Source organism: Pelmatolapia mariae, linkage group LG13, assembly GCF_036321145.2.
Source record: "Pelmatolapia mariae isolate MD_Pm_ZW linkage group LG13, Pm_UMD_F_2, whole genome shotgun sequence".
NCBI classification, from domain to species: domain Eukaryota; kingdom Metazoa; phylum Chordata; class Actinopteri; order Cichliformes; family Cichlidae; genus Pelmatolapia; species Pelmatolapia mariae.
The window spans coordinates 34,893,676-34,921,155 of record NC_086238.1 but is presented as its reverse complement, the minus strand read 5'-3'; the positions used below and the strand labels follow the sequence as shown (position 1 = coordinate 34,921,155).

At 40.1% G+C, this 27,480-nt stretch overlaps 1 protein-coding gene across 2 annotated transcripts in view; it reads left to right on the top strand.

Annotated features, from left to right (window-relative positions):
• Nucleotides 1-24,103, top strand: part of piezo1 (piezo type mechanosensitive ion channel component 1 (Er blood group)) — an 87,022-nt gene extending 62,919 nt beyond the window's left edge. The window contains exons 33-54 of one of the 2 annotated variants that reach the window (XM_063491233.1): nucleotides 2,034-2,099; nucleotides 2,474-2,646; nucleotides 2,791-2,894; nucleotides 3,423-3,590; nucleotides 3,845-4,103; nucleotides 4,463-4,645; nucleotides 4,794-5,000; nucleotides 5,800-5,980; nucleotides 7,967-8,102; nucleotides 8,252-8,399; nucleotides 9,040-9,192; nucleotides 10,984-11,045; nucleotides 14,778-14,936; nucleotides 15,920-16,067; nucleotides 16,434-16,622; nucleotides 17,329-17,421; nucleotides 17,827-17,996; nucleotides 18,793-18,915; nucleotides 19,022-19,101; nucleotides 21,324-21,495; nucleotides 22,568-22,709; nucleotides 22,903-24,103. In XM_063491233.1, coding sequence (XP_063347303.1) covers nucleotides 2,034-2,099; nucleotides 2,474-2,646; nucleotides 2,791-2,894; nucleotides 3,423-3,590; nucleotides 3,845-4,103; nucleotides 4,463-4,645; nucleotides 4,794-5,000; nucleotides 5,800-5,980; nucleotides 7,967-8,102; nucleotides 8,252-8,399; nucleotides 9,040-9,192; nucleotides 10,984-11,045; nucleotides 14,778-14,936; nucleotides 15,920-16,067; nucleotides 16,434-16,622; nucleotides 17,329-17,421; nucleotides 17,827-17,996; nucleotides 18,793-18,915; nucleotides 19,022-19,101; nucleotides 21,324-21,495; nucleotides 22,568-22,709; nucleotides 22,903-23,031 — 3,245 coding nt within the window. In that variant the 3' untranslated portion in view covers nucleotides 23,032-24,103. Of the gene's footprint in view, nucleotides 1-2,033; nucleotides 2,100-2,473; nucleotides 2,647-2,790; nucleotides 2,895-3,422; nucleotides 3,591-3,844; nucleotides 4,104-4,462; nucleotides 4,646-4,793; nucleotides 5,001-5,745; nucleotides 5,981-7,966; nucleotides 8,103-8,251; nucleotides 8,400-9,039; nucleotides 9,193-10,983; nucleotides 11,046-14,777; nucleotides 14,937-15,919; nucleotides 16,068-16,433; nucleotides 16,623-17,328; nucleotides 17,422-17,826; nucleotides 17,997-18,792; nucleotides 18,916-19,021; nucleotides 19,102-21,323; nucleotides 21,496-22,567; nucleotides 22,710-22,902 lie in introns of both variants that reach the window. The other variant, XM_063491232.1, reaches the window with a different exon arrangement.
• The last annotated feature ends 3,377 nt before the right edge of the window (nucleotides 24,104-27,480 follow it).

Genomic DNA, 27,480 nt, shown 5'->3' with positions numbered 1-27,480 from the left:
TAAAGGATGTATTTCTTGATTGTAGTGTGAATGCTTAAAGCTGCAAGACAAAGTTTTAAACTTTGTATAAACTATTGCTAAATACAAAAAATAGTAGCAAAACCATAGACTAAAAAACATGGACATGTTGGGGTGAAATAATCATTTGATCCCCTCCTAAATTTGTATGTTTGCTCACTTACAAAGAATCTGTTCCCACCTTTAAGAAAGGGCACTGGACCATGTGCTCCAACAGCAACATTCGAGTCACTAGCCCAGGTGGAGCAGTTTAAGTATCTCAGGGTCTTGATCACGAGTACGCTCTGTCAGTGGTTGTGCTGACGTTGTTAAAGCAAAGCTGTTGATTTAGCAATCCACCTTCATCCATGCCTTCACCTGTGGCACCAAATGTAGTGAATGAAAGAGGAAATGATTGTGTGAAGAAGGCTGGGCTCTCCCAGGGAGAAAGTGAAGAGCTTGGTCATTTCAAATGAGCTGGAATTGCTTTTCCCACTCAGCCTGTTAATTAGTCCACTCTAGCTTAATTGAAATTTTTTTTTTTTTTTTAATTTTTGTAATGACTCATTAAATATATAAGCAAAAGTAAAACATACCTCCAAGGAGCCTATAGCAACTTTCACTTGTTTTCACAACAAGTGGTAGAAGACTAGTTATGTGACAAAAAACTAAAATAATAAAAGCTAAAGAATTTATACTATTTATAACAATATATATATATATATAGTATATTTCAGTTTTTCAGGTTTTCCACCCATAGAGGTTTAGAGATCAATACTGTGTTAAGTCAGCATTCACATCAATTATCACATTTACATCATGAAACATTTACATCATGTTGCATTAATTAAAATGAGCTGCAAATTAAACTGATGTCAGGTGAACTGGTGATTGCAACATACATGACACACGTGTTCCATAGACCTGAAATAAACAAAGTCAACACTTTGTCTAAAAGCCTGGTGCCACACCGCATCTCTGCATGTTTTTCTCATTTTTTTAAGTGTTCTTGAGCAACAGGTTTGAGTTCCTGAAGATGATTCATTTGGCATCCACTGCTTTTTCACTCATTTTCAGTCCAGCCATTGTATCTGATCAATGTTTGTTTTGTTTGTTTTTGTTTTTTGTTTGTTTTTGAAAAAAAAGAGAGAGAAATGTGTGTGTGTGTGTGTGTGTGTGTGTTTGTTTTTGAACTCGATGGTCAAACCAGCGTTGTCTCTACACATAACAATTTTGTGTCACAAAACACGTTTAATTTCTTTAGTTAAATCAACAAAAAATGTCAAAGACAGCAGTTTGACGGACATAAAATTGTATTTTTGGACCAACAAAGTGATTCGAGCTGTTTGCTAAAAATTGCCATGTCTTTGTTAAAACAACAAAAGAAGAACCTGCAGGCCTGAAACTCTGTCTGCGGCATCTCGTCACAATTGACTCATTTATGGCTTTTGTTTTTACTTTATTTGATAGACACAGTGAAAAAAGGACAGGAAAGCGGGGGCAGAGAGAGACGGGGGGTCGGGGGGGGGGCATGCGGCAAAGGTCCGCGGGTCAGACTCAAACCCAGGCTGGCCACTCTCAGCCGTACGGCATGTGGTCGCCTGCTCAGTACACTGAGCTAAACCAGCGCCCACAATAGACTCATTCATGTATGCAGAAAAATCCACCATGCATTATCATCTGTAAAGCATTTAATTGGCAACACCTTCATTTATCAGCATGACAGTGATCCAAACAGTCATTACAGATCTGACATGATGGCGATTTGACAATGTTTGCAACAGAAATGAAAAAGTCTCAGTCAGCAGTGGGTTACTATATCTGGTCTTTGACAACTAATGTGAAAAGAAGCAGTGAAATACAAAGCGGCACATGCTGTTATCAAAACAATTTATAACAATTTTCTTCTGAAGACATGCAAAAACCAAAAAGTTGTCAGACTTATTGGTATGAAAAGGTCGAATCTACATGGTAGAGCAGATTATACAGATACTAATGCAGATATTTACAGTCTTTGTGTATTTGATTTTGTCTAGGTTCTGGGGATGATGATTACGAGGAACCCATCGTTCAGGATGGGGAGTCAAAGGAACAAGAGTCTGGTAGGTTCACGTAGTCCCTGCTTTTACCATTTGCAAAGGGGTTACATCATTCATGGTATGTAGTTTGTGTCCAGTCTACAGTACTATCAGATGGCTTTCTTTCTGTGTTTTACTTTACGAGAATGCATGCAGGGAAATGCAGGCTGAACTAGATTAGGAAGGAACACCAGGGGAACCACCGAGTCACAGAATGACATCATTAACTCAACTTACAAAACATGAGAATCCAAAGACTGGAATACCGAACAACATAAATCAAAACTCAGGGGAAGCATAAAGTCCTGAGGCCCTGATATAATTTGCATTAATTATATAAGAATCTTTTTCAGTGTGGGTTCACATCATACTTTGTTGTCTGTCTTTTACCTCTGCAGGTCGTGGTGAGACGGTGCAGAGGATCTTGGATATTCTGCGTTTCTTGGGGGCGATAGTGCTGGCGATGGTTGACGGACTCACTCAGTGGCTTAATTTACTGACTAAACAGTACAGAGAGATTTCCACTGTTATGTGCAATGAGCGCTACTTCATCATCCAAAAGATTCAGCAGGTAAACACAACAGAGTGTGGAGTATGCACAAGCAAGTGCACATGCACGCACGCACGCACACACATGGATCGTACATATGCATGCATGCACGTACAAACACATAGAAACTAACACTAACTACAGTCTGTGTGACTCTGATGACAGCATGGTTCAGCAGCAGACTCCAGAGATGATCAGGAATCTCAGGGCAGTGAAAGCTGCACCCTGGAGACGTGTTTGGACGACACAGATGCAGAAAATTCTACCAGGTACAGGTTTGCAGGGTCATTGATGTTTCCTGTGGATTTGATTTGATGTAGCTTTTATCCCTCTGGGCGTGGTGGGGAGTGGCGTCAGTTTTCAAGTTGTCCTTTGCATGAACATAGTTTCTCAGGAGCACCTAAAGGAATTACTTCAATTTTGGCATAAATTTTTATTTTGACTGGGGGATAAAATGAATAGAAGTAGGTTGTCAAAGGTTAAAGTCATTATGACCTCAAAAACTACCATTTTCACCCAGAATAAATGTATTATCCAAGGCAGAAATTCCTCTTAATGTATCGAACCGTCCTACTTCAACACTCTTTGTGCTTGCCATAAAATGGACTACATAATTCTAGAGTATCTTCTCTGCTTGGTCCATGTGACTGTTTTCTCTAGCTTTTATATTCTATATTCTGAGGCTCTAATAATGAACAGTGGATTAGTTTCATCCAAGTGGTTAGTAGTTGATGTTGATTTAATTCTGTAGATTAATCCACTTCTTGTCCTCAATTTTTGTTGCGTGTGTGTCTCAGGTGCCTGGAGGATAGCATAAACCAGTGTACCCCCAAGCTAAGACTCAACAGCAGTGGGAATATCCTAACTCCAAAACCGCCATCCAGCAGTACGGGACTGATCCCAGACTTATCCGACCAGCAGCAACACAGACACTCCAGAACAGCCAGTGAGCTGCTGGGAGACAGGTAGATGCTGGGGACACTCTGAGTAAAGAAGTTACCGACAGTCACAGGCAGTGATTGTACTTTATGAAACTAGGAGTGTGCCAAAAACATCTCCCAAGTAGTCCAATTCTAGCATGTTTCAGTGTATTCTCTTCCATTCCCTCTTTCTTCATTCAGATGCTTTCTTTTTCACTTGCTGTATTCATGTGAATGAAATGCAGTACTAAATAAAAAAGTGCAAATGTGTGGTCCTGACCAGCCTTGTGTCTCTACAGGCAGTTTTTGATCGAGGAGTTGGAACAGAGCAGAGAGTTTTTTTCCAGCCAGAACCGTCTGCTGAAGATGCTGTTTGCCATGTACAATCTGCTGTCAGCCAACTCTGAGCTGGTCTGCTATTTCATCATAGTGTTAAATAATGTGGTCAGTGCCTCTGTCATATCACTGGTCCTGCCCGTACTGGTGTTCCTGTGGGCTATGCTGTCTGTTCCAAGACCAACCAAAAAGTTTTGGATGACTGCTATAATCTACACAGAGGTAAGAACAGAGAAATGTTATTTTCATCATGTGGTCTATTTCAGTTATCTTCATTTATCTTAATTTCATCCATAAATATCTTACTATGTTGCTCAGTATCATGTGTAGCATGTATGAGTGCCTCTGTCCACACCTCTGTGGAGTGTAGAGCCAGGGAGCGCTTGATGCAGCTGTACGTGTATCCAGTAAACTTAATTTGTCCAAATTATTCTGACTAATATCTTGTGCTTTATGATTTTCAGCATACATTTAAAGCAGCCAATAGAAAGTTGGCTCATCTGTATATGACTTATTTAACAGAGGACGACGGGTCGGGGCTCTTTTCTGGTTTGACCGCTGGCTTCTCTGCTTCGTTTCAGGTTATGGTAGTGGTGAAATACATTTTCCAGTTTGGATTTTTTCCTTGGAACAGTAGTTTCGAGATGACCCTTGACAAGCCTTTCTTCCCACCTCGCATCCTTGGCCTGGAAAAGACTGACAACTACATCAGATATGATCTTCTTCAGTTGCTGGCTCTGTTTTTCCACAGATCCCTGCTGATGGTAAGTCCACCACTGATTTCAGCTAGATGAGCCTGGAGAGTTGATTTCTGTGGGCCCTTGTCTGTGTACTCCATGATGAGTGTTCAGACAGTACTGAGAAAAGTGGACATTTCTTTGTAATTTGGTTTGCCTGTTTGTGTACACACAGCGGTATGGCCTGTGGGACCGTGAAGGCCCCATGGAGGATCACAGCGCTTCACCAGATGATGTTAATGTTGAAGTTAAAACTAGAGAAGGAGATGAAGATGGAAAGCAAAAGGCAAAAAGACAAAAAGAAGAGAGAGAGGATGACAGAGTTAGTACAGCCTCCACGCTGGAAAACCTGGAAATAACTGAAATCAGCAAAATTAAAAAGGTTGGTGTGAATATGAGATGTTGTTTGGTATCGGTTACTGGTCTGTTTTTAAAAGAATGTTTTGGGACATCATTAAAAGCTGTAGGATCATGTAACACAATCAGCACATTTACAGTCACCTGCCATTTCATTAGTTATACTTTGCTAGAACGGGTTGGACCTGCCTTTAGCATTAGAGTCATCACGGTGATGGAGACATTTCTCCACAAAGGTGGACTGTTGGATCTGATTACAGTGAACTCATCGTCGTTTTCAAGAAATCAGTCTGAGATTAATTGAATTTTGTGATGCAGGACATTATCCTGCTGGAAGCAGCCTTTAGAAGATGGGTAGCAACAGGTGGGCTGTGGGGTTTAAATGATGGGCAGGTTGGTACTAAGAGGCCCAAAGTGTGCCAAGAATTAAAATCCCAGCAGATCAGAGGTTTCAGAAATACTCAGACCGGCCCGTCTCGCACCCACAACCACGCCACCGTCCACGTCACTTAAATGAACTTTCTTGCAGGTTATCTTGACCAAGTCTACATCCCTAAATGCATTTGTTTGCTGCCGTGTGATTATCTATCTATCTGACTATCTAATCAGTCAATCACACGGCAAGATAACCTTCATTTAAGTGACTTGGAAGCTGGCATGGTTGTTTAGCATATGTGTTGAAGAGGTGTACCTAATGAAGTGGGTGAGTTTATTGTGTAATGATCTGGAATTAAGTCCAAATGTATTAAATCGCTCATTTATCAACACAGGATGATGAGAACTACGTTAAACCGAGTACCAGCTCTGACCTTTCTACCATACAGCCCACTGAATCAACACCCACTGGGTCGCAAGATACACCAGGAGAAGAAATACTGCCTTGGGTGAAGAGTATCCAGCCAGATAAGAGGGAAGGAGACGATGAGGACGTAACAGAGGAAGTCCCAAAGAAAAGAAGCAGCATCAGGTTCCGCAAGAAAATAAAAACTCCTAAACAGCAGCACGGTAAAGGCTTGTAGGTTCATTATATGTGGACTGTGATGATACAGGTTTCTCTGTTTCTGTGTATTATTGTGGGGTCTTTACTTTAAAATATAAAGTACCTTGGGGAAACAGTTGTTGTGATTTGGCACAGTCCAAAGACCTGCAGTTAGTGGGGACGGGTTAATTGGAAACTGAAAATTGCCCACAGGTGTGAATGTGAGTGTTAGCCCTGCGACAGACTGCCGACCTGTCCACGGTGTACCCTGCCTCTCGCCCTATGACAGCTAAGATAGCCAGGGTATAATCTGCCTTTAGCACAGAGACACGTTTTCTAAATACAGTGGTGTGAAAAGTGCTCCCCCCTTCCATCAGGAAGTGATGTCTCACTTAAATGTTTCAGATCATTAAACAGATTTAACTATTAGACAAAGATAACACAAGTAAATACAATCAGTTTCTAAATAAAGGTGTTTATTATTAAGGGGGAAAAGATCCAAACCTACTCTGTGTGAAAAAGGTATTGCCCCCCTAAACCTTGTCAGCCGTATTACTTCAAAGTAAAACTAAAGCAACCCAACTTTTGAAGAATTCCAGTCCGTTGTGGTTAGGAATATTCATTGTGCCAAATATAGAACATGTTATCACCAGTAATTATGTGCCTGTGAAGGAAGCAGTCAGCCTCATTAAAGTCATTAGTAAATTCAATATTTGGATTGAAATTAAAGTAAGCAGAATGAGACTATAGACAGTTTTTTCCACCTTAGTCATCCCAGTGTGTGTTTCCTCCTATTTTACCTCTTTTATTTTACATCTCTTATGTTTTTGGTTGCCTAGTTGGATTAAATGTATTAAACTTCGCTTTGATTCAGTTCTTTTCTCTCCTTCACTGTCACCTGTCCAAGACACCAATCATTGTGAACCCAGTTTAGTTTCCATTTGAAGTGTTGAATCTAAAACGTCCCCGCTGCCTTAGGCTGTAAAGCAGCCCTAGTGAATCTGAGCCAGAGGAAAAAACGGCATTACTGAACTCTGCAGTCTTTGTGGTGCAGTGGTTCACACTCTCACCTCACAGCAAGACTGTCCTGGGTTTCAATTCACTGGCCGGTTGGGGTTCCTCTATGTGTAGCTTGCATATTTTCCCAGTGTCTTTGAAGCTTCTCTCCAGGGACTCCAACAATCCAAAGACATGCATATTCTTCTCATTTGTGATTCTAAAATTGGCTGTAAGTGTGAATGTGAGCATGAGCGTGTTTATCTGTGTCTTAGCGGCCTGTCCACGGTGTACCCAGCCTCTGGCCCCGTTACAGCCAGGATAGGTTCCAGCCTTTCTGTAGCCCTGTAGTAGATAAGTGGGAGAAAATGGATGGATGGTTTTTCTTGCCACCAACAGTGGTTAAAATGATGCAGCATTGTTTGAACCTTTCCTTTATGATCCCCGGACAGACCAGATGACCCCATCTTGTGCTTCCTACAGACCTGGATTTCCCTCACAATAAGATGGAAAATCATCTGCACACCTCGTCCACTTTATTTCCCAACATTCTCCTCCAACCTTTACAGTATTCTCTGTTGACAGTGAACCTGAAAGCACCTGCCCAAGCACACTAGATCACTTTTTATAATCAAAGCATCATATCATCATATAATATATTTAACAGTTAAGCTGGAAGTGGCATTACTGTAAAGTTGGGAATGTTTAGGAACAACACAGCCGAAAGTGTCAGAGCATGTAAAGTGGCATATAATGCATAAAAGTCATCAAACCTCGTCTGGCATTAACATCAGTACAGAAACAGCCCACCATAGGTGTTCATGGCCCAGCAGCTCCTGTAGGTGCGAGCCACTCCCCTCTCCATGTGCTGTGATTTAAGGCTCACTCTGGTTTTTACTGCTGGGATAATGTGTCAAGTGAACAAAAAGACAAATGTTGCATCTTCTAAAATATAACTCCCCCTTTCTGTTGTGCTAATTGTAGTTAAATCTCTCATCTGGTTTTGACTTTTCCAGTGGAGTCCAGTGGAGCTGAGACTGTTGACTCTAGTAAAGAAATGATGACGAAGAATCAAAAAGGCAGGAAGAGAGAAGCAGCCAGTAAGAGAATACGGGATGTGGGACACAAGATAAAACATGTCTTCATTTATGTGTAAGTCGAAAATAAAAACTGTTCCTGATGATCTCTTAAGAAAATGTATCATTTTACTTCTTGTGTTAATGAAAAAGTAATGTTAAAAAGGTGTAGTGCTTTAGTAAAAGTCGTGTGCAGTGACTTAATGCAAGCTGATTTCTCTGCAGGATTCAGAGTGTTTACAAGCCAGCTCAGGGTTTCTTCAGGGATATTCTCCACTCTGAGTACCGGGCTGCCACTGATGTCTATGCACTCATGTTCCTGACCGACGTCATTGATTTCATCATCATCGTCTTTGGCTTTTGGGCTTTTGGGGTAAGACACAAGCTCGTCATTTTGTGACTAACAGTAATATACAGACATGAAAACAAAAACTGCAAAGAGATAAAAAAAGATAAAATTTTACCTAAATCAAGTGTTTTTGATGGCAGGTCTGTTTTGGAAATGAGACTTTTGACCTCAGTGAGATGTTTACCTGGATAAATAAAAGACTAATAAAATAATAAAAACCCCAAACATCTGCCATACAGTTGAAACTGAACAGGCCGGCTTTTTTGTTTGCCCCTCTTTGCATGCCTCATTGTTCCTAACGTTGATCTTAACATTTAACAACAGTCTGATCTTTAGTTTGTTGTCATGGTGTCCAAAGGTATGTAAGTAAATTAGTCAGACTGTGTTTTAATAATTTTAGTTATTATTTGTGGTAAGTATTTATATTTGTCCTTTTTTTTTGCCTTTATTAATCCAAACCATTTATTTGTAACAATGCTTACGTTTCATCAAAGAACACCAGACATTGTAAGACTTTTTGTAATCAAACACATTATTGAAACTGAGTAAAGCTGAATAATAGTAAATGTCTTAACTATAAAAGTACATGTCATGTTTGGAAGATAATCTTTAAATCAAGTAAAAGAGAAAAGCCTTATTATTACTTTTGTCTTGTTTCCGTCAGAAACACAGTGCAGCAGCTGATATAGCGTCCACGCTGTCAGAAGACCAGGTGCCGGAAGCTTTTCTGGTGATGCTGCTCATCCAGTTCAGCACTATGATCATTGACAGAGCTCTATACCTGCGCAAGGCTGTCATGGGAAAACTCATCTTCCAGGTTCTGTTCACATAATAAAATTCTTATCATTAATTATTTACATATATTCAAAGCTTCACGGGGTGATCCAAAGTTCATAGGAACAGCCCACAAAAAACAAGAAACTATTGTAATGAAACTGATTTCAATTTGATCTTTCTCCCATTCAGAGTCATCCTCTCTTGCAGCTGAGGAGCATTTTCAGTAGGGTGCTACTTTTTAGTTTACTCCTTAGAAGCTGCCTGTATCCTCCTGTACTAGTGCTTCAGAGTGGCATCATAGTTGCATTCTATAGAGGAGGGGTGGAGAGCCAAAAACCCCACAGGGAGGTATGTGGCTATGCTTAGGTGCGAGAGGACCTCTCCATGAGAGTGCTGAAGGACGGCTCAGCTGCTGAATCCACGAAAAGGCTCTTAATGGAGCAGAAATCTTGCTGTAACCTTGAATGAACCGGTGATTAAAAATGAGCAAATCCTAAACTTTGAACTTTATTAGTTGATTATGATCATTCAGCTACATCTTTTACCTTACCTGGATCTGCCTTTATCTGCTCAATCATGATGATATAACACAAAAAACTTGGGTTAGGTAATCGTTGGAATGTACGTGGTTCCTCTAGATTGTGGAAAACTAGTACATCATCTCAGTATGAGAAGATGAACCGACTGACCCAATCAAGGAGAACATTGTAAACAACAGCCTGAAATGCTGCAGTAACTGTGGCAGGACAAAGGGCATTACTATATCATCGAAGTGTCCAAGCAGGGTGTTAAATGCTTCGTCTCATCTTCTTACAACTGCACCACAGAAGGATTTATGACAGGAAACAACTTAAATATTGTGGTCTCCCTTTTCACTTGTATCCCTACAACCGAGGCAGCGGAGGCTGTCGGTAAGTGGCTACAGCAAAAACAGAACTAGCTTTACCCCGATCAGATTTGCACACTGTTGAGATTAAGCACAGATGTGCCCAGGTTGAACCTGTCAGTGACCACACCCACCCTGGAGAGTTAACCGCAGCACATAAACCCTCACACACGCCACAGGAGAACGTATCAGCAGTCAGCACCTGACAGGTCGGTCTCTCCCAGAGGCTTCATGACTGTTATAGTAAAATTCCACATTAAACCAATTCCCATTAGGGAATGTTGGGAAAAAAATGACACGTTTGCTCCTAGTTTTAGTTTCCAAAAGCTTGGAAGTTGTGGACTCTGGGTCGTATACAGAGATCCAGCTCTCATGACCAAAAAAAATAATTCAAGGTAGGTTTGAAATCGAAGTTTGTCTTTGCTCTCTGTGCAGATTTGAGTCTGAAATGAAAAGTGCACAGTGGTCAGAACAGTCAGGGAGTGATCAGCAGGTCAATCAGTATCTACCTGGATGTGCACGAGAAGCTGATCTTGAATGGGAGATTAGACAATTTTATAATTGGGTATGATTTTCAGTTTTTGTGTGCTAATTCCTTGAACTTGATTGTGTCATATGTTTTCTGTCTGGTCTCATGTTTGTTGAAAGACTCTTTTACATAAAAATGGCTTGATTTGAATCCTTTTTCTTCCTAAAATGTTGAATCTTTTAAATCCTAAAATCAATCGTAGGAGAGTTAATGTTAGAAAGGATTTTTTCTTCTTATGTCATTTTCATAGTCGTTCTGTAATATTTGTTAGGATGGCATCTGTGGAGCCACTCATTGCTCCTCGTTTTTAGAACATCTCTACTGTTGTGTTTTTCACTATTCTAACTATTTTATATTATTTTAATGAAATTTATTGTTTTGTATATTTTTGCTATCCTATTGTTTTTTCTCTCCAGGTGATCCTTGTTTTTGGGATTCATCTTTGGATGTTCTTTATCCTGCCCGCTGTCACTGAAAGGTGATGCCAGCTTACGTCTTGCATTTACTGTATTATTTGTGATAAATTATGACATCGATAATGATCTGAGTCCCAGTTATGAAGGATTGATTCTCTATGTAAAATAGTAAAAATGTAAAAAATAAGTATATGTCAACAAAAGTTTAACTTCAATTTTTTAACAAGAAAACATTTTGTCCTCTTTGATATATTAACACCTATATTCATTTATATTTAACTATATAATGTGCATATATCTGAAGAGCATCATGAATACCCTTTTGTCAATGGTTCAGATGTTTGTAATATTCTTTAGTAGAAACAGGAAGTATCCTCTTGCCTGCTTTAACAAAAATAACTCCTTGGAGGAGTAATGGATAATTGTTGAGCAGCCTCTAACGAGTGCATACTTAAATCAGGTGCACGTGTTGAGCTGTTTATTAACACAAATATATAATCAGCCATTTCCATGCACAAGCTGCAACTACATGCATGTAGGTATGTAGACATGGTGAAGATGATCTGCTGAATCTTAGAAAGTTGATTCTGTTCATCTGGACTGTTTTCAGTGACAGTTTGAGTCTCGACTGCCTTCGAGGTTCTCCTGTACATTTGCATAATGACCCAAACTAGCACCACTGACTAACAACAGGCCGTGAGGTCAGGTTTTATGGTCGTTAATATGTAAATTGTAATATTCACAGAGAGTTGGGGAATGGCTGCCTTATAAGATGGTGACAGTTGTACCCTCCTTCATTCAGAGATGATCTTTCTCTGTTTACATAAATGGCCTCCTTGACTTGATTAATATACCCAGACATAACCATCCCCCATTTTGATCTTCAAAGCAAACATCTACCAGTTCGAGGGTCAGTAATTTGATCCCTGACTGCTCCAGTCTGCATGTCAGTGTGTCCTCTGTACAAAACCCCGAGTTGTCCCAATGCATCCATTGAAGTGTGAGGTGTGTGTGCAAAAGTTAGAGGTGCTTAGGCCTAGAAGCACTACAAGCCTTATGTGGGAATAAGGTTTGTAGTGAAAAGTGCTTTGAGTGTTCAGTTTGAGTGGAGGAGCTCTATAGAAGAACCATTTACTGCTTCAAGCTCATGGGAAGCTAGCAGCAATGCGAAAAGGCGATTGTTACAACCAAGGAATACTGCAGAGCATCTCTGAATACGCAACATGTTAAACCTTGAAGCAGGCGGCTGCAGCAGAAGACCACATGGACGCCTCCTGTCAGCCAGGAACAAGAAACTGAGGCCAGAGTTTACATGGACTCATCCAGGGAAGACTGGATAAACTATCCACCTGTCTGTCAGCCAGCAGATTCAAACCCAGACTCCCTCTGCTCTGAGGTTACCAGCCTGCAATGGGAAACATCTAAAGACTTTTTTAATGGGAAATATAAGTCGTTTCTAAAACTAAAAAGAGACTTTTAGACAAAGTATTAAAAAAAGAGCCTCAAAGAAAATTATTGGAAGAAATAGGAAGTGAGATATGGAATCTGAAACCGTGACACCAGATGGTTTTCCAGTTGATTTATAGAAGAAATTAAGAACAACTTAAAAATTAGATCTAAGAAAGCAGCTATCCATGTGTTTGATCAGGGTTACTTATTTCTGACAGCGGTCAGATAGCTACAGTTACAGAGGCTGCAGGTGAAAGCCTGATTAGTAGTCGGGGTCATGTTGTTGGACTATTCCCAGCTGTTCTCTTTGTCTTTAAGATTTGTGGAGTGAGTGACTTTAAAGGTGTACGAACTTGTTTATCCCTTTGCTTTACTTGTGTGATTGCTGTGTGTCATGGCACAGGTGAAGAGCTGGGCCTGGTTGCAGTTCATTTGGACTCAGGCACAATTAACAGCACCAAACCCTAGCAGTTAAGGATTGCTGCCTACATTAACATTTCTGTTTCAAGTAATTAACAAACCAATAGCGTTAGGCATGTACAGTGTGTCACTGCTTCCAAAAACTGAAGACATGAAATCATTGTCATGCAAGCGCATGACAGAGGAGTTAACATGCTTAAACTAGCTGATGCACACTGTCAGAGCAGGCTAGTGAGAGAAAAGGGACAGCTGGGCACAAGGTACCCACTAAACATCCTCTGATGTCTGCAGGAGAGAGTTCATTATACGGAATAAGGCAGCAGTCTTTCATTCTGCTCCCGGTGTAGTTGGGTCTTTCGTAGCATTGGAGGCCTGCTCTGCACAAAATCCTCAAAATGATTCTCAGATTCTCTCCATGGGTGGAGCACGGACAGCACTGGGAATGCTCAAGGACTCTCACACAGAGCAAACAGATCCCCAAGTATATGTGTTTGTGTTAGACAATTTGGTGCATATTGCTAATGCTGAGGTCGCCCAAATACAAAAGAACTGTGTACAAGTTTCAGGTTTGGCATCAGTGATGTTAGGGACAAATATAAAGGCAATATTCACAACTTAGAATAATAATTCAAAGTTGTGGCTGGCGGGACACGCACTGCAAGATTGGATCCAATACGCGTAGTGTGTTAGTAATGGTGTTCATGACTGTAGGCCCAACTGGCTTCAGATCATCAACAAGCTTCTTCTGTAGTCAAACTCATCCCTTGAGCCAAGATCTTGGATGGAGCTCCAGACTGAGGCAACTGATGGTCATTTTATAATTCTTCTATTTCTGACCAATCACACACATCGAATGGATCGGTGTTTATAGAGCGCTTTTCTACTCTGCCTGAGAACTCAAAGCACTTTATACATACAGCCTCATTCACATGAGCGCTTGTTTCCATGCTTAAGTGCTTCCTATGTAAAATTCACACTGCAATATCTGCATCAGAGGTAAGCATATTCTCAAGGATATTTGCCATGCAGATCAGGGATCGAACAACCAACCTTCCAATGAGTAGATCACCTGCTACAGTCGCCCCATCTCACCCACCAACAGCTGATGGCTTCAACAGAAGGCTGGATTATTCAAGATTTTGTTTGTGAGGTTTTTAAATCTGGATTTAACAGGGAGCCAGTGGAGAGAAGCTAATATGACAGAAATATAATATCTCCAGGCTGTCGGTACAGGAAGTGTAACCAGAGATTTCAGTAAAATAGGTCATGACTAAACAGAACCTGAACACCTTGACATAAAGAGTGAATTGTCAGTTGGATATTTTTTTAATAGCCTTTTTGTCTAAATTGTGTTTTTTAAGATTTTGAATTACTAGGATTTGTTGTTATTTGTCCTTTGACTCTTGGTTTTGGGGGTTGTTAAATTAGAATTATTGTTATGCAAATCTCACAATGATATGGAAAAAAAATTCCCAAATAATTTTCCCAAAAAGTTGCAAGATGTTTCTTTTTTGCATGCTTCTTTAAATCAAATTCAAATCATGGTTAACGTTGTGTTTGTGCTTTTTGAGTCATTGTTGGGGGAGCGCTGATATAATGCAGATTATGTAGTTTCATCAATAGCTGCGAGGTGCCCTGTCCCTGAGCTCAAAGCAACCCAAGACCATAACATTGTTACTGTTTCACAGGTGCTTTTACGTCTCCTGACAAAGGTATATTCAATATTCAAAATAGTTTTTTCCTCTGGTACTTTGGCAATGAATGTCAAATTTGTGCAGTCACTCTCTGAAGTGAACAATTTTCATTATTTTTCACTTTGCAAACTGTTTTCCTGACTGTATAAACTGGTATATGAGCTAAGTGTTACGAAGGATGAAGCAAATGACACGTTTGAGCGTTATGTTCTTTCTCTCGTCTTGTCTTAGGATGTTCAACCAAAACTTTGTGGCACAGCTCTGGTACTTTGTCAAGTGCATTTACTTTGGCTTATCAGCTTATCAGATCCGCTGTGGGTACCCCACTCGTATCCTTGGCAACTTCCTTACCAAGAAATACAACCACCTCAATCTGTTTCTCTTCCAAGGGTATGTACACAAAGAAAGTCTGAGGTTCTCTGTGGATACTAGTTTCTGTGTTTGTCTTTGCTCTCTCCATGCAGCGTACTGCAGATACCTGTAGCTTCTTAGTCACTCTTGGTAGTTTCGAGTGCTTTCAAAGAAAGCTTGTGGACTTATTTTACGTTTGTGAAGATGTTTCTTGACCAAGAGCTTCTTCAGTTCTAAAACATCTGACAGAAACTCCCAGTTATTTAAGTCCACTATTAATCATGTGACCTATTTAAGTGAACAGGTGTGAGTGGGGACCATAACAGGGAGACACTACAGATAGAGACAGCCAGGATAAGTTACTGAAAAGCATATGAGATAGAGACCTGACCAAACCAGAAAGGTTTCCTGTCCAAATGGCTCAAATTTTGCCACATGTCCACTATAGCTGCCCATAGTGGACGTCATCACAGACACAGCAATAAGAATGAATGCCTTACACAGCCAAAAGCAGAACAGCTGCACCTGAAGGTTGCAGTGGCCTTATCCATCCAACCGCACCATTCAGGAAAAGTAAAGTATCACGTCCCTGACTAAAGGTCAAAGCGTTACCATACTGCCCAAAGGGAAGGGGCACTTCCCCTTGTCCCACTGTTGTTTCAAGCTCAACTGTCAGATTAAAATCACCACACTTCTCAGTGACAAGAGAAGATGCAGCGACAGGAAGAAAATCATTACTTGCCTACAACAATTAACCCTACATACCCAAGGGATGCTACACCCAACATATGTGGACTTCAAAAAGAAGGAGGCCCATCCCTCTTGAGTGAGAAGCATAACATCTTCATGAATAAGTCCAGCTTAATAATATTAGTCTTCTTGCAAAGGAAAGACACACCATGTACTTCATGTATGTTTGAGATCAAGTGTGATATATGTATGTGAAATGGGTCAGGAGTCAAAACTGACTGTGTGTGTGTGTGTGTGTGTGTGTGTGTGTGTGTGTGTGTGTGTGTGTGTAGGTTTCGCCTGGTGCCGTTCTTGGTGGAACTCCGAGCAGTGATGGATTGGGTTTGGACCGATACCACATTGTCTCTGTCAAACTGGATGTGTGTGGAGGATATTTATGCCAACATTTTCATCATTAAATGCAGCCGTGAGACAGAAAAGGTATGAAAGATACGAGTGGAACAAAGTCAAAGTTTCATTAAAAAAATGCTCACGAATGAGTCTTTTTTTATTACAAGTTTTTGTAATAAACATGATTTAGTGCTATTGTGTTTCAGAGTATTCTTATCTGAACCTCCTTGGCGTTTCTGAGTTTACTGGATGGCTCCTCATAAGCAGTTTGGCTTAGAAGTCATTCCAGAGGCATTGTGGGACCAGCAATGCAGCTCTGAGAACTGCCACTTTTTTGTCCCTTTTTTCTAACTTATGGTTAATGAGATCAGGAGGACAATAAGTTGTATTTTTAAGAAGTAAGTTAAGAAAATCTGAAACTATTTTTTTTAGTAAAAACAATCTCTTTGCCCTCAGAAATACCCACAGCCTAAAGGGCAGAAGAAAAAGAAGATAGTGAAATATGGCATGGGTGGACTTATTATCTTCTTCTTGATCTGCATCATCTGGTTTCCCCTTCTCTTCATTTCATTGGTCCGATCTGTCGTGGGTGTGGTCAACCACCCCATTGACGTCACAGTAACTGTCAAGCTGGGTGGATATGAGGTAAGCAACAAAATCTTCAATATTGTTTCTTGGGTATTGATAAAATTGCTCCAAATTAAGTTGATGTTAATAAATGATTAATTTATTGTTATTACTTTCTGTCAAACATACGCAGTCAGTATACAGGGATGATTTCATGCATTTGCTTGGTCTTGTTGAGAATAATTAACAGACAACAGAAAGCAGAAAACTAAGAACATAAACTGCTATTTGGCACATTTTAAGACTGTACTGATTATGATGAGGGATTAAAGTGGAGTTTGGAAAGTAGCCAACCCCGAATGAAATGCCTCTCTGGATCATCCCGGCCCACTTTAAGCCCTGGATATGGTTACAAGATAGGGAACCCCTAACCAGTCACAGAGGCTGATGGTTTTTCCTTCCCAGTGTCACAAAATGCTTGCTCCCACGGGGCTGTCTGACTGTTGTAGGGTCCTTACCTTTTCATCCTTCTTTCCTATTTAATATTAAGCGTGTTGAGGCGACTGTTGTTGTGATTTGGTGCTATAGAAGTAAAACTGAATCCAGTTGAATGCCCTTTTTCATAAGTTGTTGTTTTTACCTTGATTTTCCTGAAATGTGCCCAAAATAATTTTATTCACTGCTGTAAATGCTGTCATCACCGGTGAACCTTCTGCACATACGAGGCTCTACTCTGATTCCAAACTGGGAATGATCAGCACGTGTTTTTCTTCTGTGTATCTAGCCCCTGTTTACCATGAGTGTGCAGCAGCAGTACATCAAGCCCTTTTCAGAGGATGAATATAACCAACTCACCAAAGAGTTTGAAGACAATGCTGTGCGTATTGGTTTTAGTTTGGTTTACCTCAATGTACTACAATTACTACAGTGTTACAGTATCTGCATTTGTAGCTGTTCTGTGCTCACATCGCTTTATCTCTGCTTGTTCTGTGACAGTCACTCAGTGTGAATCTGCCTCTGTAGAGCATGTCCTGTTTCACTGTGTAATCACACACCTGTGTGTGTTAAGAGCATGAATTGTAAATAATTTAATTTCACATCCAGTATTTAATGCCACTAAATACTGGGTAGACAGACCAACCGTAACTAGCTTTTATACTCTGTCTGCTCCATCCCCAGCTCACTGTTTAGTCTAAAACTTTGAGATCTTTAATAATTTTCTCCCTGTTGTTTTTGTTTTGGTTGATTTTTCATTAAAACTTTTTTCTTCCTTTGCGTGTAGGTCGCCATGCAGTTCATCATTCTCTACAGTTATGAGGACATTGTGACAGCCATGATTGAGGGTAGTTCTGGATCTGTTTGGAGGATCAGTCCCCCGAGCAGACAGGAAGTCATTAAAGAGTTACTCGGTCCTGTTGACCTAACACTTCGTCTGTCCTGGAATTTTCAGAGGTAAAACAATATCGAACAATATTCTTAATCTAAGCAACATTAGAGTACATGTTTATTAGAGAGGTACAACCGTTATTGTCTACAGCCATCTCTAAACAGTGAGGCTCATTTCAGCCGATGGTGGTGGAGATTTTGTTGATAGAAAAGCGCACACAAACACTATCAGTCATGGATTGGCCTGCAGTGTGGGATCATCTCTGCACATCTGTGATAAGCTGTTGATTTCATATTTGATCTACATGCCTGTTCTCACCTACAGTCCTGTAGTAACTGAAAGAACAACAGTGCGGATACAAGCAACAGATACAAGCTTTTTATAGAGGGTGACAGGGCTCGCCCTTACAGCTCGGATGAGGAGATCAGTCATCAGTGTTACTGGTCCTCCTGTGGAGGTGGTTCAGGCATCTGACTAGGATGCCTCCTAGGTGAGGTGTTTGGGACACGCTCTACAAAGAGGAAACCTGGGCAGACCTGAGGCCAGCCAAGATGTGTAATATCCACCCGATGGGTGGGTGGGTGAATCTGATCCTGACAAGTTTATCGTTGTCTGATAGACACTCACTTTTTTTTACAGCACCACCTGCTGATGGCAAGTGGAGTAGATCTAGCTTTTATAAACAAAATAATTCATAAAATAAATAATAAAAATGGATTACAATGTGAAAGAAAGTATTATATCAGATCAATGTGAAATAGATGTTGTGACTATAAAGACTTTCAGACTTTTCCTTTTTTGAGCTCTGCTGACGTATGACTGAGGTTGTAAATGTGATTTTTCTGGTTTTCTTTCTCTCAGGGACCTGGGTAAGGGTGGAACAGTGGAACATGCCTTTGAGAAGCATTCTATCGACCTGGAACCTGGGAACCCAGTCAGAGCAGACTTGGCTTCATTACTGGTTGGCAACCGCACTGAGCCAGTGTAGGTTTTCTCTCTGGAGTGATGTTAATGTTAATAAAAGTGTTTACATTAATGAAAAAAATGAATAGTGCTTCTTTTAACAGGTACTGTCTTGTATTTTTTCCAGGCTTGTTCCCAGTATGTTTCCTAAGTACATCCGTGCCCCCAATGGAGCTGAGGCCAAGCCAGTCGGTCAGCTGCATGAAGGTTTACAGATTTTATATTATAATGAATACATTAGTGAACAATTATTTATTTATGAAAATTTCCACAATCAAATTATTACTATATAGTACTAATATATACATATGATACAGCATAAAAGTCGCTCGCCTAACAAGTAGAATAGAGAATAATCTTTAATTGTCCCACAAGGGGAAATTTGGTGGTCGGAGCTGCTGATACTGGCTGCCAGCTCGGAGCGGCACCGGAAGTAGATGCACTCAAATGGGATACTGAGAGCATGTAAGAAAAAATATCTAGTGTATATGAAATAGTTAAAGAAAGGAACAAGTGAAGCTGAAAAAATCTATAAGATACATAAGAATAATTGACATGAATAAAACTGCAAAACAGGTTACAACATTAAATTTTTAGATTAAAATAAAAATAATAAGAAAAATGCACGGGAAGTAGTAAATATTATTGTCAATAAAAGAAATTAAAAGGATGAAATATCCAAATAACTCTCAAATGCCAAACACAATGATCAGTGACAACTTATTGTGAAAGGTTTTAATGATTTTGTTCTTAATGTTCGTCCTGTCATGTTCAACAAAACTGCAAAAACTTGACATCTTTGTGTAACTACAAATATAAGTGTAGCAAACTCCATATTTATAAGGGCAACAGATGAAGATGAAATTATTGATATAGTGACATCATTTAAGTTTAAGAGAACAATGGATTATGATGGCTTTAGTCAAAGACATCACTGGATATAAGGTGAAAACATTTACCTGCACTGCAGTTTGTCATTGAAAACAGTTCATTCCCTGGAAAGGTGAAAATTTCAAAGGTTGTGCTGATATATAACATTGGATATATAACGCTCTACAGTCCTCTAACATACTGGAACAAATATTTTGCAATAGTTTGCATCACAAAAAACAATGTTTTGTATGCAACACTGTGGCTTTAGAACCAACAATAACCACAACACATGATCTAAATATGTTTGTAGATACACTCCTATCAAAAACAAAGAATATGCTATTGGAGTATTGTTTGAGCTTAAAAAAGCATTTGATACAGTTGATCAAAAACCTGTACTTAACAAACTACACACATACAGGCTTGGAGGAGTCACATTATCGTGGGTTACAAATCTTGAAAACTGCAATCAGTTAATCTTAATAAATGCCTCACAATCAAACCCTTCGTGTAGAGATCCCCCCGGGGTCTGTGTTGCAGACACTGCTTTTTATACTGCACATTAATGACATCTCTCCAATTTCAAAGACATTGAAAGTAATGTTGCTTATTGTGTTGTGGAAGTATCCTGGAACGGCGTCTGAATGAAGTAGAAAATGAATTAAATAAGCTGAAGACCAGGTTTTACACTATAACGCTATAAGATAATATAATAACAATGAATCTGAGTAAAACAAAATTCATAATATTTCGGGATCATACAAATTCTCCTACTAGAAAACAATGAAAGATACCATAGAAAATCTATAATCAAATCTCTTGGTCATGATGCATCACAAACTATTCCGGATGCCCCACAGTAATCGTATTAAAGCCAAAATATCAAAGTCTCTTGCAAATTCTTTTTAAAGTCAAAGACTGCAAACATCATATATTCTATATTGTTCAATCATACTTGCTTACATGACATACTGTGTGACATCTGGGGAAATGCCTATAAAACACAAATCCAGTATGCACTCAACATTCATAAACAAAACCAGTTCAAGAGAACCATCAAATACACTTTTTATTAAAAGAAATACTCCTAAACTTAAAGACTTGGTCGACCTTGGAGCTGCACAAATAATGTATAAAGCAGCAAACAAATATTTGCCCCACAACATGCAGGGCGTCTAATGGCGACTCATCATGACCTGAGCCAAATGCTTATGCTCAGCAAGTGGTTAGTAAGGACTAATGTAAAATATCACAGCATTACAGTCACAGGAGTGAGTATGTGAAACAAAGATCCTTTGATGAGTCATCACAACAGTTCAGTAAAAAACTGCAAATCCCTCACAGAGTTGTAGGAAATTAAATCTACATCTGTGGGTCACAGGCTTTCCATCCATGCTCCAACTCAAAATCCCCCAAAGTGCATTTGGAGTATTTGGAGTATTTGGAGTATACCTCAAACACTAGGCAAAATAAAACAGTCACAGGCTCGATGTCAGCATCCAGATACTTTACTCCTTAACATATGTGATATTGAGAAACAGATTGTTGTCTTATAGGTAATGAAGCTGGATACATGGATATAACCCTGTCACTAAATAGCAGTGGGAACCAGGAGTGGTGGGACATTGCTATTGCGAACTGTGGCTCCTCACAGTGTGGTGTACTACCCATGGTCATATTCAGTGACAAAGTCAGTCCTCCCAGCCTGGGCTTTCTGGCAGGATACGGGTAAGAAACACACAACTACGAATCTAGGAGTTTTGGGCATCAGTCAACAAAAACATTCATTCAACTGAAACAGTTCAATTGAATTTTATTTATATAGCACTAAATCACAACAATGGTTGCCTCAAGACGTTTGTATTGTAAGGTAAACCCTACAATAATACAAAGAAAACAGAGCAAACCCAACAATCATATGATCCCCCAGTGAGCAAGCACCTTGGCAACAGTGGGAAGCAAAAACTTCCTTTTAACAGGAAGAAACCTCCGGCAGAAACAGGCTTTAAATGCTTTACGTACTAAAAGTAAGCCTGCAGTGTGAGAGTGTAGTGCTCTAACGAGGTGATACTGTGTGTTGCCTCACAGCGAGCAGGCTCATGGCTTCAGACGCTGGCTGGCATCCCTGTGCAGACTTTGTATGTTACCTAATGCTTGTGGGGGTTCCTTGGGGTACTCTAGCTTTCACAATCCAAAGACATGCACGTGATTAGTGTTTCATAACTGTATGTGACAGACAAAGTCTTTAAAGATGTGTCGAAAACAGCACTGTGTGAATGAATGTTTTAATCTGAGTGGTCATTAAGACTAAATAATCTCTATATAACTGTGAGTCTCTTTCTGTTTACTAGCAGCGCTGCTTTACAAAAAAGGTGCATGATCTCTGTAGAGCTGTTAAGAAGTTCTAATTGCATTCAGGAAACTAAAATGCTGTTATAAGTTAATGTTAATTTTTTTTACCAGCTGACTTCAGTGTAAACATGTAATAAAAATAAATACATTTCAAAAATTCCCCTCTCGCCCCTGTGGGCGGTCTATCCTTCAAGCTCGGGTCCTCCACCAGAGGCCTGGGAGCTTGAGGGTCCTGCGCAGTATCTTAGCTGTTCCTAGGACTGCGCTCTTCTGGACAGAGATCTCCGATGTTGTTCCTGGGATCTGCTGGAGCCACTCGCCTAGTTTGGAGGTCACTGCACCGAGTGCTCCGATTACCACTGAGACCACTGAATGAATGAATAAATGAAGATAGATAGATAGATATAAATAAAAGATAATGTAATGTAATTTTTTCCCTTCTTTTCAGTATCATGGGGCTGTATGTGTCTGTTGTCTTAGTCATTGGGAAGTTTGTCCGTGGCTTCTTCAGTGAGATCTCCCACTCCATCATGTTTGAGGAGCTGCCCTGTGTGGACCGCATTCTTAAGCTCTGCACTGATATCTTCTTGGTAAGTGTGCACTGCGTGTATAATAACACACATCCATTTAATGTAGACCCACCAATAAGAGAGAGTAATTAAAGTTAGTATTTCCAAATTGCTAAACGCACACATACACAGTGAAACCACAAAAACACACAGTCGTGTCTGGAGCAGCGATTCTTTAAAAGCCATGTCGACTAACGACGTCTGTGTGTTTCAGGTGCGTGAGACAGGGGAACTGGAGTTGGAAGAGGAACTTTACTCCAAACTGATCTTTCTCTATCGATCTCCTGAGACTATGATCAAATGGACTCGGGACATTATCAGTCAACACCGAGACAGGCAATGATTGACTGCCTGAGAAATCTTGTTTCCTTGAGATAAACTACAGTAAAGCACAAATGCAAAGATGTCCAGGAGACAATGCACGGAAGGGGATTGTTGAGAACACTCCACACTTGCCAAGTGGACACCAGCAGACACACAGACCCTAACCCTCCTCTGTGGGACACATGCTGTGGCATATTTGCAGCTCTCTGACAACTTCAGTCAAACCAAGCATACTCAGTACAGAGTGGACAGGAATGAGAGTGGAACTGCAGTTAATGGGATTCATGACATATCTGTTGTGCAAAGTTGGACGACATTTCCCTGGAAGGCAAAATCTGTCATATCATGTTGTGTGCATATGTGTGTGCACGATACACTGTAGGTGGAGTCATTTTGCAGACAAAAGCTAATGATAAGAAGAAGCAGCTGAAGTCTCTGCATCTCCATGCTACATGAAAATATGCAAACTATAAATTATAAGTATACCAAAATACATATAATGTGTCAGCTGGTCACTATTTTAAGTTAACTAGCTCTTTTTCATTAAATTACCATCATTTACAAAAATGCAAACAGCTTAAAAGGGTTGGAACAAATACACTAAAAGACTACAAATCCTGAACGATTCATTCGATGAACTGACTGATAAGTTGGACTCATCAGGCCACACCCCCCTGTCCTCGTCACTCTGGCTGAATTTATTTTGATTTATAAGCCCTGGGATTCTGTAACTCTGATGTTTTTATGTGTATGACCATGCTGTGCATGACGCTGACAAACTGTCTGCCAAATATGAAGTCAGTTCATGTGAACTCGATCGCCCTGGAATTAACTTGGTGCCAGAATGTCTGTGCAACTAAGCAATAGTGTTTATACATTATGGTAAAATATACATCATAAAACACTAAATTTCCAGGTTAAAAAACTGTCACTATTTATTCTGTTCATGCAAACATTGTTGCCATAGATATCAAACCCACTGTGACAGCTTTTTGCTGTTCCACACTGTCTTTACAAAACAATCATTTCTTTACTTTCAGGTGGAGAGTGCACATGTTTTCTTTTTGTTTTTAGATATTAAAAGTACCTGTTTCTACAAAAATAGAGTTCTTGGTTTTTACATCCCAGCCAATGACAGACCAGGGAAATGGGCTGAATCTGCGATGGTGTCATTTAAACAGTACTTGTAGAAGAAGGTTACTTTTCATCAGTGAAGAAGGAACATGGATGCTAATATGGATGTTCTATTTTGGGGGGTTATTGAAAACTTAAGAGCAGTTCAGTCTGAACTCCAATATGTTTGTTATCATAAGTTGTCAGAGATTACTCTTGAGATAAGAAAAATATTCTAAATTCAAGTGTCTTATAGTAGCTGACAACTGAAAGGTTCAGAACATAGAAGAAGTCCATCTGTGTGTCCTAAGTGGTCTAAACGATGTCAGGTGAGTTTTCCAAATTCTAACGTTCCACCAACATTCTACGATACACCATTTTATTAAATAAATATGTAATATTTATTCAATAAACACCAAAAACCCCATGCACAAAGATTCCCCACACTCCCTTTGCCTCTCCCGGAACCTTTAAATGGTGTTTGGACCCCGGGGAAACATTTACCTAACCATCCTGGAGAGGACACAGGAAAGACAGGTGAGTAGTCTCATCTCAACAGCTACTTCTTTGCAGTACGTTAGACTTTGCGCACACATTTGCGTTAGTTCTCCTTAATAGTAGTGATGGGACGTTCTGTATCGAGGCTTCGAAGCGTGTGTCGAGTAATGGAGGGGGCGTTTCCGCGAAGCGCGTATCGAGGCTTGCTTCATTTATGGGAGGAGCTGAAAATGATGACGTCCGAAGCCTCGCTGCCCGGCTAAACCATGTGACTGGTTCATGAAGCGGTTCGAACTTTGCCGCGAGCTATGACAGCGATATAAACCCCTCAGACTTCAATCAAAATGTGGGTGTTTGATGGAGAGTTACGATTAGTGAGAGTTTGGAGACAGTTTGGAGAAAGTTTGGAGACAGTTTGGAGGTTTATGAGAGTGAGGAGAGAAAGTCAGGAGAGAATGGAGCCAGCTAAGAAGAGGAGGATGTCCTCCCTGTGTGGGAACATTTTGATTTTATTCCTCCCAACAAGGTATGTACATTTCTACAGATGATGTATTTTCATAATACTGATGGTGCAATACAATTTATGTTAAGCTGTCTTTACTTTTGTACAAGGTGAAGTGTTTGCTATGTGCCAGGGAGCTGGAATATAACAACAACACCTCATCCATGCTCAGGCACTACAGAGCTTTGCATGAGAATAAGGGGAACACGGATTGTGGAGCAAGACCAGGTGAGCCATCAAATGCCATGATAATATAGCATGCAGTAATCTTACTAAATGATAGAACAATATTATACAACTGTAATAAGTTACGTGTGTGATATTTATATTTGTGCTTTGTTTTTATTGTCTTTCCTCAGGAGAACAATCTCAAATAGATGGAGACCTGGTTAGCATGGTGATTGAGGACTCCCAGCCATTTAGCATTGTGGAGGACAAAAGATTTAAAAGATCTGTTAAATCATTAAATCCTAGCTATGTTCTCCCCACTAAAAAGGTCATAAAAGCAGTGACAATGTAGTTTTTACAGAATAAAATGTGAAGAGGCAGGACTGAGGCTCAAAGCCTCAGTGTGTAGCTGTCCATACCTCAACGTTACAAAAGCACAACCACTGTCCACACCCCAACCACACCTCACCTCACAGTAAATGATCATTTCCATTTTAAGCATTTCCAAATGATCATTTTCCATACTGCCAGTATAAATATACACAGTATACTGCCATCACTACAATATACACGTTTTACACACTCCTTTTGTTGTTGACATTTACAGGCTGTGTGCAAAATGCCACACTCTTCAAATTCATGGCAACTAATATTTTCACGTCCACTAGATGTCCTACTAGAGCAAATGAAGCTTCACGAAGCTTTGCGCTGGGGTGAACCAATTGGATGAAAAGCTTCAGTGCTTCATGAAGCTTCATCTGCCCATCACTACTTAATAGTAGGCCTTATTTGCTCCCAGTAACAATTCTTTCCTCCTCACAGACAACCACCACATTTCTTGATGAGGAGCAGCCGTGCAGGACCCGGAACAAAAGGCTACCTGCTAATTATTAAAATACTCAATAAATATTGAATAAATAATTAAACTTCTTGTGTGCAAATGTTACTGATGTGCAAACCTGCATGCTTGTTAGCATGTTAGGTTAACTGACCATTCTGAAATGTCCGGATGTGTGAATGTGAAATATTATTTGTGCCCCTTTATGGGAAGCAGATGCCAAATAATTTTATTTTCTGAAACACAATTGCTGGCTCTGGTTCTGGGCAAAACATTAGGCGTTAGCAAGGTTTGTCCCCATAAAACACTGCAGAGGTGTTAGAGTTGTAGGCTGTGACCTGTTGGACCATATTATAACAATATAGCACAGGCATAAGGAGAACACGTAAACATGACAAAGAAACGGCCAAGCCAGCCAGGAAATTAGACCTTCTTGCTGCAAGGGGACAATGTTGATTTTCAACACGGCTGCCCAGCGACCCTCTTTGTTCTACTTCCCCAAGAACAACTTCAGGTGCCGCGCCAAGGCAGGGATCCCCGAGAGGGTTTGTTTCCCCTGCGTCGAGAGCGCGCACTGGGCAGGGAGAGCGGATTCAGCTGACTGTTCCAAACAACTGGACTTGTGATGTTTTACTGTAGTGAAAAAGTGAAAGATGAGTGTCGGTACATTACCGCTTAGTTTGTGGTTACAACAGAAAATGATACATTTCATGTTCCCACATGGTACTGGACAAAGATATTTTCCCTAATAAGAGGATAATCATGCGTATAACTTCGATTCATAGAAACTTTAATGCTCAATATTCTCAACAAGGAAACGGTTCTGTGTTTGTTTCCAGACGTCCTCTAAATATACTGTTTACTCTGATTGTTGCACATCGCCAAAGGTTATGTCTGCTGGAAACAGAAACACAGCTTTCTGAGTACATCACTCAAAACAATTGTCTATTTTGTCCCCCCCTCTTAACCTTAGTGAGTACATTAAAGTACTCTTATGTACTCAGAAAGCTGTGAATGGTACTCATGGCCTTTGATCAATGGTCATAAGAATTTGCATAATTATGATCAAGGAACTGACAGTCCATTGTTAGTCAGTGGAGCTGGTTTCAGTCATTATGTAAATGTGCTGTTTATAAGGTTGGAAACCTGCAGTCAGCTGAGACTGAAGAAGTCACTTGGATGAGTGACGAAACGCCCCGTCCACATGAACACAATCAACTTTTGGGCATCCTATTCAGACATCCTTCACATCTTGGTTTGCATAGAGGCCTTTAGAGGCCACCTGAATTCAAGGTTCCTCACTTTTGCCACAGGTTTCAGAGCTTTTTGTTGTATTTACTTACCTGAAC